Below are 11,825 nucleotides of genomic sequence, written 5' to 3'. Positions count from 1 at the left end.
TATGTAGATGGCCATTCTCAAGGATAATTGTATTTAATATAGTTTGAAAAAGTAAAGCCTTGCACATGTATAAATAGGAATATAGGCTGAAGCTTTTTACACAACAACAAAGAATAAAATACTCTCTCGCTCTCTTTTATGTTGTAATACTTCTTTCTCTTTTTATATTTTTTATTTTATATTTGTTACCTCTTCCTTATTTATTTATTTAGTTATTTTATAACTCTGATTTATTAATTTAATTATCAGTCTAAAGTCTCAACTAAAAAATATCAAGAAGTCTTTTTCAAAAAAGAAATCCACAAATCTTACAGTAAACAAGTTGTGTTGTCCTGTGCGGTCCCACATTCGTCGTTCAATTGAGACTATGATCATCAAATCAAATCAAATCAAAATAAATAATAATTCATCCCCAATTGTTAATTGATTTTTGGGGAAGCATGTGATTGATAGCTGGTCAGCATTTAAATTTTATATTGAAATTGAAAAGGATGAGAGAGTTTGTGTTGTGTGGCGTCTTGGTTTTGGCTTCATCCATCCACCGTCCCCACTCTCATGCGGTCACGCCTACCCTCTTTTTTTTTTCCCTGGTATTTTTTTTGTATGAGACAATGACTAATTTATTTCGATTGTAATTTTATTTTAAGGATTTTTTTAATTAAAAATAAAAATTAAATTTAAATTTGTAATTTTTGAATAAATATAAAAAAATTATGTCTTCTGGATTATAATTTATTAATAATTTTATTTAAGAGTTATTATGTGTAAGGTAAGTTGGAATTTTAGACAATAACTAATTCATTCGAATTATAATTTTAAAAGTTTATATCTATTTTACTGACACACGGCTTAAGAGTCAGTTACTAGCACACAACTCAACTTCCACATATTAGATTCCTCAAAATTGTGAAACTTATTGGGGGATCCACGTTTCTTAATGGTCATCACCAGAGCCCTTATGGAAGGAGAAGTCGACGATGATGGCAGAGCCAAAAGAACCGGTTAGTTACTCCTCTAACTTCCTTTGAATCTGATTTTGAAAGTAGATGCAAATGAGTAACTAACTAAACCAACTGTGGATGGGAACTAAGTGCCAGCTAGGATCATCTCCTAACTAACTTAACAAACTTTCTGAACATTAGAAACTTCTAGATACATATCGGTATAACTGATTTCACGGAGGCATAACTGTTTGTGATATTCTCGTCCTCCATAACAGATTGTGATTGATGAATGAAGTAATTGAACCTTCTTTAGTACTTTGGATAAGTTGAACTTGCTTAATGAATTTGCATACTAGCAATCTTTACCAGAAATCAATAAGCTGAACATAACATGTGCTATTCTGCGTCGCAGGGAATTCTTTGACGGCTACGACGCACATAATAACTGTGGTGATTGGGGCTGGGGTTCTGGCTCTAGCGTATGCCATGGCGCAGTTAGGGTGGATTGCTGGTATAGCGACTATGATAGCCTTCGCAGTCATCTCCACTTTCACTTACAATCTTGTAGCAGATTGCTATAGATTTCCAGACCCCATTACTGGCAAGAGAAATTACACTTACATGCAAGCTGTCAAGGCATACTTAGGTATTCTACCCTTGTATCATTTAATCAGCGAGATTCTTTAAGTATTTTGATGCGTAAAATGTTTTACACAGAGTCGTTCGATCACATTTTTCTTTCCAATAACCATTCACGCAGTTAATGTAAAAAGTAGTTATTTATGTTGATGCGTTATTATGTGATTGGATACACGTGTAATACACTGACAGTACATAGTTGATGAAGACCTTGTAACAACTCTTCCAGTTCATGCATCTGAATAAGTTCATGACCTATTTTAACTAGTTCTTTATTACTGTTTCATAATAGGGGGAACCATGTATGTGTTTTGTGGATTGGTCCAATATACAAAGCTTGCTGGAATCACTGTGGGCTACACAATAACCTCTGCCACAAGCTTAGTGTATGTTTTTCCTTTAAGACTTATGGTTATGTCATATTGAATTTATATGTTTAATATGTACAGATGATATGATTGAGTGCCATTATTATTGCTTTAATTATCTAACAATTTTCAAGGAGGCCTAAAATGTTCTTATGATTGGATTCCTATGACTTAAGAAGTTTTGAATTTTGTTCCTGTGATTACTGTCATCAAAATTTTCAATCTGGCTCTCCAATTGCAAAGGTTTCTAATGGAAAAAGGAAGAATTTTCAACATTTGATGAGAAAATGCAATCGATCCTAATAATCTATATTAACCATTGAATTTCTCATCGATGTGAGGCCAACACAACAGAAACAATGACTAGTCATATAAACCTAACAAGCAGCTTTTAAAATATAAAGACAATTTGAATTTTCCAATTTATAAGAATCTTCAAATGATTTTTTTAAGCTTTTATCCTTTTCTGATTATTGATGATGTTTTGATTGTGGCAGAGCAATTAAGAAAGCAATTTGCTTCCACAAAGAGGGACATCAAGCTTATTGCAAGTTTTCTAATAATCCTTTCATGATTGGTTTTGGGACCTTGCAAATCTTCTTGTCCCAAATCCCAAACTTCCATGAACTAACATGGCTTTCAACCATTGCTGCTATAACCTCCTTTGGTTATGCTTTTATTGCAAGTGGGCTTTCCCTCTCGGTTGTCATCTCAGGTATTTACCTATTATTTGATACAAAATCTTTCAACATGAATTGCAAATTTTAATTGTTGGTGTAGCTGTTATCTTTCTATAAAATCATATGCTTTGACCTTTCATCTAACATAAATTATTGGTCAACACTCTTCAATGCATTTGCTAGCTCAACTCATGAAATGTCCTTTTGGATTTGGATAACTAAATATGAAAATTGTTATTCAAATAACTGGTCTAAGCAGCCTTGTAAACGGTGACTTGGTGACATGTTAGAAGCTGCTTAGGCCAAAAACATGAGCCAATTAGACCAGTTACTTAGATGGTTGGAGACTGAATAGTGATTTTTGAATTGTGGATGATTGCTTTGTCCTCCTATCAAAATGATCAGGACTGAAAATGATATTTACTTTTTTCTATTATAGTAATGGATGATATTTGTCTGAAAGCTTTCTTCCAATTATGCAGGAAAAGGACAGCCAACTAGTATAACCGGAACAAGAATAGGGCCGGAATTATCTGCAGAAGATAAAGTTTGGAGGGTTTTCAGTTCACTGGGAAACATAGCACTTGCTGCGAATTATTCCACTGTTATTTTTGATATAATGGTAAAATACAATTCACTTACTCTGGTTTCTTTTTGAAGAAACTGAAATCAATGAAGGAGATGCAGTTGCTATAGCAAATTTGATTGAATCTGATTATTTGGTGATTTGTTTAGGACACATTAAAATCAGATCCGCCAGAAAATAAACAGATGAAAAAAGCTAATGTGATGGGGGTCACAGCAATGACAATACTGTTCTTGCTATGCAGTGGCTTTGGCTATGCGGCTTTTGGTGATCACACACCGGGGAACATCTTAACCGGATTTTATGAACCTTTTTGGTTGGTTGCCCTTGGGAACACGTTCGTCGTGATCCACATGGTTGGAGCATACCAGGTTGGCTCAATTTTTTAAATTTCAATTTATGAATTCAATTATGTATTGTCACGTTGGTCGAAGTGTTTGACAAAAATTGCTCACACTCTTTAAAAGTTTTACAGACACAAGCATTCGATTGAGTGATAGACAGACAGTGTATGACAAAGTGCACAACAATAAAACTGATCTAATAGTATAAAGTTTCTTTTATGCTTATTTATTAACTGATAGAAAAATTGCATTATACTCTTGAAGCATAGAAATTAAACACAAATTTAACACTTAGTACTAACATTGTTCTTCGATGATATTTTCGTTAGACCATGATGCTTAATATATGTGGGAAATCTACATTTTGTTACAGGTGATGGCACAACCATTCTATAGAATAGTTGAAATGGGTGCTAACATGGTATGGCCAGAATCAGATTTCATAAACAAAGAGTATCCAACCAAGTTGGGCAATATAAGATTCAATTTCAACCTGTTTAGGCTGATTTGGAGAACAATATTTGTGATATTGTCCACAATTCTTGCCATGGCAATGCCATTTTTCAATGAAATTCTTTCCCTTCTTGGAGCAATCGGGTTCTGGCCTCTCGTCGTCTTCTTCCCAATACAAATGCACATCAGACAAAGACAGATAAAGAAACGGACATTGAAGTGGTGCATGCTTCAACTTCTAAGCTTCATGTGTTTCATAGTTACGGTGACTGCTGTAGTTGGTTCAGTTCATGGAATCAGCCAGGATCTCCATAAATACAAAGTTTTCACGTATAGACAATAGTCCTTTTGGTTACTAAAACATGAAATAAATGTAGCTAAACTCTATTGATTATTTTTTCTTGGGAGACTACTGAGATGGAGTTCCATCAAGTATTTAACTAGTCTGATTTGTTAAAAAAATTTCTTTTCTTTCTTTTTTTTTTGGTTGCCTGCCTGTATCCGGAGCTTCACCCAGACTAATCTGGACCCCACCCGGACCGCGCACCTGGCTATGGTGGATGAGTCTCAGTGGGGATAGCTGAATATAGTTCGAGACCTGCTTAAGCAAATCCGAGCTACTTACTACTTGGACCAACCTATTGGTAAGAATTATTCTTTTCAGGTGCAACAGGTTCTTGGCTTTCCCTTTCTCCAATGGTGTTTATGTCGTCACTCAGTAAATTGAACCAAAAGTTTGTGAGTTAATAATGTAAATTTGGTTAATTGCATTTGGATTTCTTTTTTTTTTTTTCTGCATTTTCCAATGGCTGTATTATACTGAGAAGTAGGACTCACTTTTTGACCATCAACCTTGGTGACTTTTTTGGCAGCGGATAAACTTTCCGACGTAGTCATATCTATTTGGTGTTCTGTCCCGTGCTACTACCAAATATAGTACAAAAACAATCAAAATTTTGATCTCTATATCTGAATTTCTTTTCTTTTTCTTATTTTTACTACCAAACGCTTGTCATAAAGATTGGGGTGTTGATCAGGGTTGGAGTTGGTCTGGTGGTGGCTTTGGTTTGGGTGGTAGGGTGGTGGTTTTGGTTTGGGTGGTGGCGGTGGTGGTAATGATGGCAAAAATGGATATAGTGTTAGTGATGACAATAAAATAATTTTGTAACAATAATGGTGGGGTCTAAGTATTTTTTAAACCAAGTTTTGCTCGCTTCTTCGCCTTTGTATGTATGCAGGTGCCTTTGTATGTATGCAGGTGCCCGCTCTTCTTCCTCTCCTTTCTCTCTTTTTTTTCTTCTTTCTCCATCGTCGTTTTTCTCGTGATGTCGTTGTCATGGTTGTCGCCATATTACTGTCGTGTTGTTGTTGTTTAATTTTTTCTCTTCTTTTTTTTTCTTCCTTATCCTCTTTTATTATTATCATCGTCATCTTCGTCCTTTTCTTCTTGACACCAAAATTTTTTTAAAGATCATATATCTAAAATATTGATACCAAACCAACAAAATATGCACGATACATAAATTTTAGTTTATAGTACAAAAATTTTAGTGTGCAATACAAATTTTTAGAAGACTACATATTCAAAATATTTATTTACTCAACTAACAAAATACATTTGCAAACAAAAATGTATATGATATGTGTAAAAATTTATGTGCTTTTTTAACAAAAAATTGTATTGTAAAAATGCAAATGATGATCGTATGCGCATTTTCTTTTCGCTCAGCTTGTACCAACTTGATTAGAGTTGGTTATAAAACACTTATTCATGTAACAACACCAATCTTGTAATTAGATGTTTAGATAATTTGGTAGTTTGGAATTTGGATATGCTAGACTTAACTAATTGATTAACAGTTGACTAACGGTTTGAAGGCAAAAATTAGATTAAGTACTCACATATTTATATTGGCTAGTTTGGATGACAAATTTGATTGGCTGAAAATACGAAGAACTAATTAACTAATAGGTAAAATTTGAGAAACTGTTTTATCATTTACTCTTTAATTTTGTAAATTGTTCTGGTACCATTATGTTGTTGAAAAAGATATATTTTTTTAGTGTATTTAGTAAGTTTTTAATAGTAAAAATAAAATTACTAAAAAAATAAAAAAAAAACCATTTTTTAGAATTTATAATTTACATTTTTTTAAAAAATTATTTAAAAAAATGATGTTTTTCACATAAAAAATAAATAAAAAAGTATTTTTATATTATTGTATTTAAACATAATTAATAAATAAAAACATATTTTTACATAAAATATCTAAATATAAAATTATTTTTATTTTTTATTTTTTTTAAAAGATAACTAAAAAAAATTTCTTTTTAAGTTCACCAAATAAACTCTTATTAGTTCTATAAAGTATATTTTTTCTCTAAAAATATGCACATTTTTTTCTTATCATTAGATTTATCTTTGTATCTAAAAAAAGGAAAATTTACATTAAGATATATAAAAAAAAGTGGCACAAATATACATTTCTATTGAAAATCAACATGCTGGATTTGAATAATTCCCTAGTGACATAAATTATCCACAATAAATAAAAAAAAAATATTTACATATATACAAGAGGCATTGATGAATAAAATAATCAAGCCATGATTTACTTTATGTTGTTGTTATTGTATGGTCTACTAGTAATCATTATCTCTTTCAACTCCTTCAAATCAACATTGCCATTACAACATGGACAATTATATTTCTTTGACTCAAATAATGGTCGCCATCCTCCTTTTCTCTCCGATTCTAACCTTTTTGACATACACTCTTTGTGGCAAACATGATAACAATTTGGCAAAATTGTAACCCAAAGTTTTGTTGCTTTCTCCGTACGACCCAAATCACATGAACATATTGAACATTTTAATCTTGCAATAATCTGCTTAGTGTTGAAAACCTTATTGATCAGAAAACATGTGGCATTTGATGGTTTGCCATAACAATAATTATCTTCCGATCGTAAAAATCCATGGCTTTCTTCGTCTATGGCTTTTATCTTCGCCATGAAACAATGGTAACTACGTAGAATCAAGCTAGCTAAGAAATAACTAACTATCATAAGAGAAATTATTACAATGGGAGAAAACATTGTGAGCGTTTTTGTGAGCAAAGCTTCTGTTTCCATTGAGAGAAGGATAAAGGTGGATTTGAAAAAGTTTGTAAAAAAGAGAGAAAGAAAATGGAGATAATCCTTCAAAGTTGAAAGGATATTAAGTAGTAAGAGATATTTGTAAATTTAGTTAACAATAATTTGTGAGTATGAATTGGCAAATTTTACATTGTTAATTTGTTACGTTGTAAATCTCATCTCAATAATGTTTGCACAGATGTTAAATAAATAAATCTTTCGTGTACAACTATTTATCCGTTACGGAAGAAGGTTCTTTAGTGGATATATAAAATACAAATCTCAAATAAATAACCGATTTATGTAAAAGTAAAACTACTTGCCAATTATAAAATGGTGAACTATTGATGTTGTTGGAAGTTATCTTTACATAAAAATGCAAGCTCAAATATTGATATGTGAGGTGTAGTCAATTTAATAACCGAAAATATTTTATTCGGCTAAATCAAGATGAAAAAAGAAAAACGGATTGATAATTGTTCGTAAAAGATAAATCAGATATTATTCAGTTGAATCAAACTAAATATTGGTTTGGATTGATTTTTTGAGTAAAAAAATATATTTTTTAAAAAATAAAATATTTTTATTTTATTTTAAATTTATTTAGATACATATTTTAAAAAATATTTTTATTAAAAAATAAATTAATTTTTTACAATACCTTATTTATAAAAAATAAAAAACGTTTTTAATACTTGAAAATTCTTTTCAAAAATATATCTAAATAAAAAATAATTTTTATCTATTAAAAAATATCTTTTCAAAAAACTTAAAAAAATACATTTTTTTTAAATCAATCCAGACTGATTCTAAATAAAATACGGTCATAAAAAAAAACTAAATAACATACTCAAAACTTTAGCTTACTTCTTCATGCCAATACTACAAAAAAAGTTGTTGAATATCGTCGAATTTATTGATGGATTTATCAAAAAAATTCGTCAGTGATCTGTTTATCGTTAAATTTAGCGTCGGAATAAATCCGACAGTATAAATCTTTTCATTAATTGTTTACCAACAGATTTTTTTATCTGCCACTAATTACCGGCGAATTTAGTGGCAGATATAAACTTTTAATTGTAAAATTCTAAAACTTGTTACCGTCAAATTTTTCCCTCAATAAATCTTATGGCAAACTTATATTTTAATTTTTTAAAAATTTGTTTAAAAATTCAACATATCATTTTAAATTTAATAATTTTTAAACTAACAAAATTTAAAATTTTACAATTTCTTATAATGCAGCAGCAGCCTATGTCTCAACTAATGTAGCAGCCTATGTCTCAACTATGTCCATTACTGATAGTTTTCTTTTGTGGCATAATAGACTAGGTCATGTTTCTTATAGTGTAGTAGTTAATGTTCTAAAATCCTATGACATTATAGTTTACCCCCAATAAATCTATTTGTACTGTCTGTTGTCTAGGAAAATCTCATCAACTATTATTTTCAATCTCTAATATAGTTTACACTACACCCCTGACATTAGTTTACACACCTGTCCCAATAGTTGATTCCTATAAAAATTTTTATTTCATAAATTTTATTAATGCTTGTAGCAAATTTACTTGGCTTTACTTGTTAGAACACGTTCACAACTCAAATCAGTCTTTATATGTTTTCAACAAATAGTTGAGTTACAATTTAATGTGAAAATAAAAATGGTGCAATCTGATAATGCTTTTGAATATGTGTGTTTGTCAAAATATTTACAGATGCAGGAGATTATTTATCACTTTTCATGTCCACACAAACACCAGCAAAATGGCATTGCTGAGCAAAAGCATTGGAATGTTGTGGAAAAGGGACCGACCATGTTAGCAGGAGCTGGTATGCTAGTCAAGTATTGGGGGAAAGCGTTCAGCACTGCAATGCATCTAATCAACATGTTACCCATGCCTATGCTTGCTAACCAGTCACTGTATGAGAAACTGTTTGGCAAAAAGGCTGATTACACTAGTCTTTGGGCTTTCGACTGCTTATGTTTCCCACACTTGCAGCTCTATAACAAGCATAAATTGGAATTTCGGTCTTTCTCTTGTGTCTTTTTGGGATACAACAGCTCCCATAAAGGTTATAAGTGTCTTACTGAGCAGAAAAATAGATAATCTCAAGAAATATTGTCTTTAATGAGCACCTGTTTGCATTCAAAGACAACAATTTTGCTACCTCCCTTAGCGAACAATCTGATCTGACGCCTAACCATTCCAGCTAGTACTCCAATCATCCCTATCCTCAGAAGATCACTCCCCCTTTCGTGTTGCCTTCCCAGCCAACTTCTTCTTACTTACATCAATTGTCAAATTCCCAAGCTCTCCCTTCTGTACCCACATTGTTGCCCTCTCTTCCTCCTGCTTTCTCACAACAGCCATCTTCTTTACCTCCCACACCATCCTTTTCTCCATTTTCACCCTTAAACACACCTATTTCTATTCCCATTTTTTATCTAAAAATTGTCTTACCTGATTTTTCACAAACCCAACCACCTACTTTAAACATACATCCCATGATTATCCAGGGCAAAGCTGGCAGTGTAAGACCACGACCCTTTTTGCCAGCAATTGAACCGAGATCAGTAAGGGATGCACTGCAAAGTCCGTAATGGAAATTGGCTATGGATGCAGAATACCATGCTCTCATGTGAAACCAGACCTAGAAATTGGTTCCCCTACCTCAAAGACGGGAAGATATCGGTAGCAAGTAGGTTTTTTGGGTTAAATACAATTCAGATGGCACCCTACCAAAGTATAAAGTGAGGTTGGTGGCTCAGGGCTTCTCACAACAACCAGGGTTTGATTTTACTGAGACCTACAATCCCGTAGTAAAGCTTACTTTGATAAGGGTTGTGCTCACTATTGCGTTATCAAAGGCATGGATCATCAAGTAGCTTGATGTTAATAATGCCTTCCTTCATGGAGATTTGGTTGAAGATGTGAACATGAAGCAGTCTTAGGGTTATGAAATTGGAGATGGCAGTTTAGTATGCAAGCTCACCAAAGCCTTGTATGGCCTCAAACAAGCACCAAGGGCTTGGTATTACAAACTGTCTACAACATTCCAGCATCTTGGATTCATTGCTATTAAGTCTGATATGTCAGTCTTTACTCGGTCCAGGCACGACTTAACCGCAGTGGTGCTCGTGTATGTCGATGACATTATCATCATAGGCAGCTCGGATAAATTATTGGTGAAATCATTCAACAGCTCAACACCAAGTTTGCATTAAAGGACATGGGTGCCTTAAACTACTTTCTTGATATTCAGGTGACCAGGACAGACAGTGGTGGTATTTTCTTGTCCCAAGAGAGGTATATTAACGACTTATTGAAGAAAGTTGAGATGCAAGACTACAGGCCATGCGTCACTCCCCTACCATCATCAATTAAGTTCTCTGCTTTTGGAGGATCTGCCTTCAACAACCCCAAGCTCTATCGATCCGTTGTGGGTAATTTGTAATACCTTACAGTGACCAGGACTGAGTTAGCCTATTGTGTGAGTAAAATCTCACAATTTATGCACCATCCACTCAATGAACACTGGAGACTTTTGAAATGCATTTTGCATTATGTCTGTGGTACATTTACCTTTGGTTTGCTGTTGCAACCAACAAATATCACCACTGTGGTAGCATACAGTGACTCTGATTGGAGAGGCGATTTGGATGATTGAAAGTCTTCAAGGAGTTTTTGTGTGTTTCTTGGGAAGAACCTGGTGTCATGGTTCTCCAAGAAGCAAGGGGCAGTGGTTAGGTCAAGCACCGAGACTGAGTATCAGGCTATGACAGATTTGGTAGCTGAATTAATCTAGATTAAGAACTGGATGACTAATGAGTTGCAAATAGAACTTCCAACTTCTCCCTCTATATATTGTGATAATTTTAGTGTTGTACTCCTAGTAGCCAATCCCATTTTGCACTCAAAATCTAAACACTTTGAAACCGATCTTCACTTCATGTGACTTTGTGACAAAAAGGATCACTCGGAACAGTTCAGGTCGCGGACATCTTAATCAAAGTTCTGCCTAGGGCTGCCTTTTTGCACTTTAGAGAGAAGCTGATGGTTGATTATCTACGTAGTTATACCAGACTTAGAAGACACGGATCGGATGAGGATGTCAAAGGGCAGAAGAGTAGAGAGATTAATGAAGAAACTGACAATCAGGGACCATGACAGTGTTTCAAGTTGTAGCTCCCTTTTTATACAAAGTCAGAAGAATCTGAAGCACCTAAGAAGATTTAAACATAGAGATTATGATAGTGTATTAGTTGTGATTGTAGTCTAATAGAATTAGTTTATTAGAAGATTATGGTTCTCAAAGTGCCACCTGACAATGTGCTCAATCATATATGTATACTGCAGATACTCAACTGTTGTAACTCTCTCTCTCTCTCTCTCTGGCCAATCTCTCCCTGACCCGAGAAAACCTTTGCACGAGCTAATTGTTCTTTTTTCTTTGACAGATGGTCAGAACTGCATTTGGATTCGAATTTTACTGAAAGGTCTATTAGAAATCAAAAACTGCTGAACAAAAAACAAGATGTTTCTTTTGTTCTTTTCAGACGATCAGAAAGTAAAAAAATAGTTAATATATTTAAGGTAATTATATATTTATAAAATATTGTTTTAATTCATTCTATTTTATCAAATCTGAAATAGAATATGATTCTAAAGAATG

General features: G+C 33.1%; 1 protein-coding gene across 1 annotated transcript; it reads left to right on the top strand.

Annotated features, from left to right (window-relative positions):
• The first annotated feature begins 386 nt into the window (after positions 1-386).
• On the top strand, positions 387-4,784 carry LOC112755563 (amino acid permease 8). Its single transcript, XM_025803735.3, has 7 exons — positions 387-1,001; positions 1,357-1,590; positions 1,876-1,969; positions 2,449-2,666; positions 3,114-3,253; positions 3,367-3,588; positions 3,935-4,784. Exons 1-7 carry the CDS (start codon positions 938-940, stop codon positions 4,355-4,357), a joined length of 1,395 nt encoding a protein of 464 aa, XP_025659520.1. The 5' UTR covers positions 387-937; the 3' UTR covers positions 4,358-4,784.
• The last annotated feature ends 7,041 nt before the right edge of the window (positions 4,785-11,825 follow it).

Source organism: Arachis hypogaea, chromosome 6, assembly GCF_003086295.3.
Source record: "Arachis hypogaea cultivar Tifrunner chromosome 6, arahy.Tifrunner.gnm2.J5K5, whole genome shotgun sequence".
NCBI classification, from domain to species: domain Eukaryota; kingdom Viridiplantae; phylum Streptophyta; class Magnoliopsida; order Fabales; family Fabaceae; genus Arachis; species Arachis hypogaea.
This window is presented reverse-complemented; position numbering and strand designations above follow the sequence as displayed.